Below are 7,596 nucleotides of genomic sequence, written 5' to 3'. Positions count from 1 at the left end.
AAATTTACGACTTAATTCATATTGTAATATTATTTTTAATTGATTTTGTAATTTCGTAATATTGTAATATAATTATTATTGGTATTGGTTTAAAAGTATTTTTAAGATCTATTTTATGGTATAGCTAATTAAAAATAATACATAAACTATTATTATATATTTTGAAATGAGTAGATCTACATGTGAAATATTATAAGGATAAAAAATTATTTATTCAATAAAAGAAGGTCTAAATAAAAAATAAAATAAAATAAAAGTTGAAGTATTAATATTGTAACATATAAAATATTAGAAATGAAATATATTTAAACAATCCGAATGAATTAAATAAACCGCTTGTGTGTATGGTATGGGTGTAGTCTGTGTTGACCTACCCACACATGTTAAAAACAAGCCATTTAATAATAATACAAAAAAAATACTTTTTAAATGGTGTATGATTGATGTTCTATATTGTTATACATAACAGTCGCGATAATGTTATCAAGGGCCCCTAAGATAGGCATAAGCATGAATCAGTAGATCTAGTCTAAAAAGGACTCAGCCTTACTCAATGGATCCAAGGACTAACCACAAGCCCCAAAATGATGAGTTGACCCAACACATTCTCTCCGATCACCGGAACTCGCAGGTGGTTCCGGAGCCGACAGAGGAAGTGGTGAGCTCGGAGCTGGAGGAGATACTATTGGACACCAGTTTAACTTCCTTCCGGCGTTACAAAAAGGCGTTGTCCCTTGAACTTGTTAGCTTATTCCGGCTAGCAGGTCCCACCGTCTTAATTTACTTGCTGAACAACTTGACGTCGATCTCCACCCAAATCCTCTGCGGCCACCTTGGTAACCTTCAGCTCGCAGCCGCCACTCTCGGCAACAATGGTGTACAAATGTTTGTTTATGGTGTTATGGTATAAATCACAATTGCTTTTAGTAATTAATATCTACTAAATTCTCCTATTTAGTGTAGACTATAGAGTATATAATTTTGTGTTTAATTTTTTGTTGTAGCTTGGGATGGGGAGTGCAGTGGAGACTCTATGTGGTCAAGCATTCGGAGCTAAGCAATACGGAATGCTCGGTGTTTACCTTCAAAGATCCACCATACTTCTAATGTTGACAGGGATTCCTCTTTTGTTGATCTACATCTACTCCAAATCCCTTCTGATGTTACTCGGCCAATCAAAAGAAATCTCCTCCGCAGCCTCCCTGTTCATCTTCGGACTCATCCCGCAGATATTTGCCTACGCAGCCAACTTCCCAATCCAAAAATTCCTTCAATCCCAAAGCATTGTCAACCCCAGCACCTACATCGCCGCCGGGATCTTCTTTGTTCATCTTCCGTTGTCCTATCTTGTGATGTACGTCTTCGACTGGGGGCTACTCGGTGGCGCGTTGGTTTTGAGTTTTTCATGGTGGGTGATTGTGTTGGCGCAGTTTGTGTATATCCTCAAGAGTGATCGAACTAAGGAGACGTGGAGTGGGTTTAGTGTGGAGGCGTTTTCTGGTCTTTGGTCGTTCTTTAAGCTATCGACGTCGTCGGCGTTGATGTTGTGTCTGCAGGCGTGGTATTTTCAGATATTGATTTTGATCGGTGGTTTGCTTCCTAATCCGGAAATAGCGTTGGATGCTTTGGCTGTTTGTTCAACTATTCTCGTATGGGTTTACACGATTTCAATTGGGTTCAGTGCTGCTGCAAGGTATGCTTCTAATGAGATGTCTGAATTTATTGACACTAAAATTAAAGCATAAACAACATGAGAAGCAAAAGCCTCTTATAAAATGAAAAAGATGTTAAGGAACTTTTTCAATAAGATTGCTAATTAACAATTTCTTTTTCTTAAACGGTGACTCCTATCTCCTAGGTTTTCAACCAATAACAAATATACAATTATATTAACAAAATATAGATAATAATCAAATGGAAAAGCTATTGTGAAAAATACAAACATTTTTTTTTTCATTTTAACTACTTTAGCGTTTAGCGCTGTGACATGACGTCAAGGTTAAACCTCAAGTTTTTACAAGCTGTAGAAAGTCACGTCATTTTGTTAAAGTTTGACGTCAAATATAAGCCTTGGAACCATAACTTTGATGAAGTCGTGTCAAACTTATAAAAAACTTGTAAAAAAAACTATTTACTATGGATGCTTTCATTTTAAGCTATAAAGTATCTTGAAATTTGGTTATTGGTTCTACTCATATGTTCATAGTTTATATGACAAAAAATGTATGTTTATGACAGTGTGAGAGTTAGCAACGAGCTAGGTGCAGGACATCCTAAATCGACTTCATTTTCGGTTATAGTGATGACATCGACCTCGTTCATTGTGGCTTTGATATGTGGTATCATTCTCCTGTGTTCAAGAGATTACATCAGCTATATTTTAACCGATGGAGAGATTGTTGCTAAGGCTGTCTCGGAGCTTACTCCTCTGCTTGTATTTTCAGTCATCCTTGAAGGCATTCAACCTGTCCTTTCAGGCAAGAATTAAGTGTTTTCTATTTCTTACATGAAAGGAGACAAACTAGAACGCAACAAGCATACTAAGTTTGTAGGCTTATAGTAATTGTGACTAATGTTGACAACAAGACATAAGTTGTAATTTTTTGCCTCACTTGAAAAAGGTAAGAAATTGATATCTGATGATGTTGTGCAAAAACATGAATAATGATTTGTTTTACAAAAAAAAATAATAATAAAAAAAATGTCAAATTCATTAAAAATCATTTGGAATTCTTTGCCTTTACTTACCTTTTTTTTTCACCACTATTTTTTTTTTCAACCAGTCAGAATTTGTTTTAAAAAATCACCACGTAAGATTTTAAATTCTACAAAAACCACTAGTGTATATTTCCAAGTTTAAACTCAATTTATTTTAATGATTTAACCCTTACAACTTTGAATTTTGTTTTATAAAAACAAACATTTTCCTTGAAAAATATTCTTCTGATTAATTTTTTTAGTTCATTATCGGGAAAACCTCAAGTGGTTTATTGAAAAAAAAAACTCTTGTTGGTTAAGCTAGAAAAGTTTTATTATTTAAATTTTAAAAAAAAAAGTATAGTTACTTTTTATGGATTTTGCCTTTACGAATTAAGAACTTTTTAATTGGATCCCATTTCATCCCATCCAGCAATTTCGTGTCATCTGTAAAAAAAAACACATTTAAATAAAATAAATTAATATACTACTTAAGACATTAATGCATCAGAAATGATATGTTCTTTACACTAATGAATGATAAATGAAAATGAAAACCAATAGGGGTTGCGGTTGGATGTGGATGGCAATCATTTGTTGCATATGTAAATATTGGATGCTATTATATGGTTGGAATTCCCCTTGGTGTCGTGTGTGCCTTCTATTTTGACTTCGGTACTAAGGTAACATTCTTAACTATCAACATTAAATCACATATTTAAATCAAATGTGATATATATATATATATATATATATATATATATATATATATATATATATATATATATATATATATATATATATATATATAAAATTGAATTATATAAATAACTATATATAATTTTGTTTGTATAAGTGTGATATAATGGAATCTTATTATAACTATATATAAAATGTTTTTTGTATACAAAATGCAGGGAATATGGTTGGGGTTGGTTGGGGGTATGTTAATGCAGGCAATGATTTTGTGTTGGGTTATTTTTCGAACGGATTGGAATAAAGAGGTGAATTTTCATAAACATAAAATTTAGAATAATTTGAATGGTTTTACTTGTTTGTAGTAAATAATCTACCCATATTTATAAAATTTCAGGTAAAATTTGCGAATATTCGAGTGAAGCAATGGCAACATAAGTAAAAAGAGGAACCTTCGTTAAACAATTAAGATCTTTTTTATTTTTTGTATTTCATTGTTTTTTAACTATATTTTAATTTTTTTAGAGCAACATACGGTGACATTTGTGTGCAACTCATAGAAAGTTGATCATAATAAATTGCTATTATTAACTTTTGTTTGAATTTGGGATGCTTTTTGAATGTAACTAGTTTAAATTAGTGTTTATTTTTTTTATAAAAGAATTTACATTTTGAATTCTTTATACCTAAAACTTGTTTGTTTGTTTCTTTTTTTTTTTAAAACTCAATTTTTACATATTACTCGTTACTTCATCATTTGGGATAAATTAAGTTTTTTTCATAAGAGACTATATTTTCACTTTAGACCTCAAAAACATTTTTTTTGTTTCAAAATAAAATCAAATTTAATCTATTCCATGTTGTTTCGTTAATGGAGTTGATTAATAACATGTAACCCTATATGTCGTAACTCGTGTGTGCCCTAATCATTGATCACCTTAACCCTAGATCACATTTCCACTTCTTCTGGTACATCATATTGGGTCCTACATCTCTTCTAAAACCAAATGTAACCTTATATCCTCATGTATCAAGATGGTTTTCATAAGAGTGGGTATGTTTTCAAATTGTGTCCCAATAATATTTTCATAATGTTTGATGATATGTTTATTTTAACAATGTATTGGGATATTTTGACAAATAAGTTGCTATTTTTTACCTTTAAGCTCATTTGTCTCAAGTATTTGTCAATGTTTTACAATGTGTATTAAGCTTATTCGGCACTATATGTTTGGCGAATCTAGGACATTAGCTAGCATTTTACCTTTGTAACCTCCAACATGAAATCATATCTATTTAGCATCATATGGATGAAGATTCACAGACATTAAATTGATGTTGAAGGTCATGAAGGTGAAAAATTGCTAATTGTATGAGGTCATATATATATATATATATATATATATATATATATATATATATATATATATATATATATATATATATATATATATATAGGAAAAGTGAATATACCCTTAAGGGTATTTACATTTAGGTACCCGATGCATAAAACTATTATTCGTTTTGATTACTAATTTAATTTTCAGAAAAAGAAAATGCAATTCCCTAAAAAACGAATGTTATGTATTGACTGTTTCTTTAATTTTATGAAAACGTCAATCTCTACCTTCCTTGATCTTCGACTCCTTAACATGATCATTGTTCTGAAAGAAAAAACAATTTGTTTTATGGCTTTGCTTCAACTTTCATGATTACATAGAGATCGTAAAAAAATGCTCAACAAATTAGATATTGTCAAACGCGTTTCAGAAACTTCACTGAAATAGGAGCTTGAAGAAATAAAAAATCATAGGTACAAGAAATCGAAAATCATATAATTCGGATAAAAAATCGAATTGGTTTGCCCGTAATTAGGAAAAGAAATTCATGTTGATATTATAAAGTTTGAATACAAATTGATTTGTAGGTTTCTCTTTTATATGCTTTTATTCAATGTATAAAGACATGGCATACGTATAGGTGTTCGATGAAATAACCGAGAGAGAGAGAGAGAGAGAGAGATCTTGTTGCCTATACATCTTTGATAATTGAATACATTCAAACCATTGATCATCTTACTTGTGAAGCCTTTTATATTGTTTAGAATATGCATATTGAAAACCTGGAACCAAACAGAGTCACTTTAGTGAGTTTTCAACAAACAACACAATTACAACACAAGAAGGTGAAAGCTTTGATTTAATTACTTTGGAAAATAGAATTATAACTTGTGCAAGTTTGGGGTTATTATGGTTGGGTAAGAGCAACCATGGTTATATATTTGGACATAGAGTTCAACTGTTGTGGGTGTTCATGTTATCTTCTATTTAATATTTTTTTCAACTTTTTCTTTGTTTTTGTTAAATTCCATAAAATGTTGCGTTTCCCCCAATAAGCCCTTTATCGTCTTAAATTTTTTTCATGAATTGGTCATGTTGCTCATCCTCACATATCCAATTTCAATGGTTTCTAGTTCTTCCCCTAGTATCATGGTTGTACCTCAAGTGAGTGCTAGCAGGTATGGAGTTTTCCTAAGGTCTAGTGGTGAACAAACTGAAATAGCAATGTACATATCATTTTTTTAATCAAAATTAGCATTGTATTTATACTTTCGAAGAATTTATGAAATAGCAATGTACATATCATTTTTTAATCAAAATTAGCATTGTATTTATACTTTCGAAGAATTTATGAAATAGCAATGTACTATTTTTTTGCTTATATTCTCTCACATTCAATAATTTAGCATGTAACCAAGATTGGAAGTAATGATAACACAACCATATATGCAGGTAACTTATGACTTCAGCAACCTAAAGACTACAAAATAAACATCAACAATAGCAAACTAGGCCCGTAATGCCTCTAAACTGCATCAAGGGTACAATGGTCAATTGTAGGTAAAATGCATCATGCTTAAGGAATTAACAATGTAAATGCAATTACAGATCCATAATCACTGTAACTATATACTCAACATATCCAAGGAACAAACGTCATGACTAAATAACCCTCAGCGGTAAAATAACTTGGTTTTTCGGTTTACTTTATATTAAATAACACACATACTGCATAACAACCATATTAAATATATCAATACCATTCAAAATGTGACTTGTTGTTTTTGCAGTAGTTCACAATCATCTTGAAATTTAGAATTTGTTTCATGAAGCACTGGTATTTGTTTCTTACTTATAATTTTTCGGACTTATCATCTACCAATCTACCTGAACTGAAGTTTTGGGCTTCCGATGATGCCATCACAATAAAGTTTGGACAAATAACATCAAAACCTAATGGTTCAGGTTCGCATCCCAAGGGTGCTTGGTTTGATCTACATGGTCAAGTTAATTTCACAAATTTGGTACAAGACAATCAATGTTTGACTTATGAACAAGGGCATTTCTCTATTATAGTTGAATCTCGTCCCCCTCCTTTTCTTGTAACACTTGAAGTTACTACTGATGGGTTTTGTGTTGGATAAGGTGTCTAAGTCCATAACTATATTTGGTATGTACTTGACCCGATTTAGCATGGTCCATTTGGGTTGCACTTCACCAGAACAATTTGGACTTTTGAGAAGAGGATATGTATGATTTATTAATATAATATAAATTATACTATATTAGTATGAAATCATATTATTTAATTAGTATTGGTCAAGAATTAATTTTGTGGTCAAAAGAGACTAATTAAATAAATAAATAAATAAATAAATAAATATATATATATATATATATATATATATATATATATATATATATATAGGGATTCATTGTGTTAATCATTCATTCTTATAATGTGGGCTAATGATCCATGATTCCTTATGTTGGGCTTAACCCATGTTGTGACCCATTGATGTTGTATGGAGGTTAAAACCCATGGATCATGAGGAATTTGGAAAGTCATGCACATTACGGTTTACATGGTGTAACCCTAATGTAACCACACTATATAAGAAGCCCTTTGGTTCAAGAAATTGGCACCTAGAGTATACACAAGAGTGTGGCCAATTTTGTGAGCTAAGAGAGTCCTCTTCCAAGTTTCCAAGTGTTAGTGGTGATTTCTGATTCCACTTTAGGCATTCACACTATTGGTGCTAGGCTCTTAAAGCTCCAAGCAACAAGCTACAACAAAAGGTATGTTATCTAACTTGTTTTATTACCCAAGTATCAAAGTTTTCTATGCTAGCTAGGGTAATAT

At 31.2% G+C, this 7,596-nt stretch overlaps 1 protein-coding gene across 1 annotated transcript; it reads left to right on the top strand.

Moving 5' to 3' along the window:
* The first annotated feature begins 453 nt into the window (after positions 1-453).
* On the top strand, positions 454-4,039 carry LOC145102156 (protein DETOXIFICATION 40-like). Its single transcript, XM_079039523.1, has 6 exons — positions 454-904; positions 1,005-1,693; positions 2,239-2,477; positions 3,262-3,380; positions 3,615-3,701; positions 3,791-4,039. Exons 1-6 carry the CDS (start codon positions 554-556, stop codon positions 3,833-3,835), a joined length of 1,530 nt encoding a protein of 509 aa, XP_078895649.1. The 5' UTR covers positions 454-553; the 3' UTR covers positions 3,836-4,039.
* The last annotated feature ends 3,557 nt before the right edge of the window (positions 4,040-7,596 follow it).

Source organism: Lactuca serriola, chromosome 4, assembly GCF_051521515.1.
Source record: "Lactuca serriola cultivar US96UC23 chromosome 4, Lser_US96UC23_V15, whole genome shotgun sequence".
Lineage (NCBI taxonomy): Eukaryota > Viridiplantae > Streptophyta > Magnoliopsida > Asterales > Asteraceae > Lactuca > Lactuca serriola.
This window is presented reverse-complemented; position numbering and strand designations above follow the sequence as displayed.

Excerpts from the sequence above, each read along its gene's own strand:
- LOC145102156 (XM_079039523.1), top strand. The coding sequence starts at position 554 with ATGGATCCAAGGACTAACCACAAGCCCCAAAATGATGAGTTGACCCAA. Across the intron at positions 2,478-3,261 it reads CATTCAACCTGTCCTTTCAG|GGGTTGCGGTTGGATGTGGA; the intron begins GCAAGAATTAAG and ends GAAAACCAATAG. Across the intron at positions 3,381-3,614 it reads ATTTTGACTTCGGTACTAAG|GGAATATGGTTGGGGTTGGT; the intron begins GTAACATTCTTA and ends TACAAAATGCAG.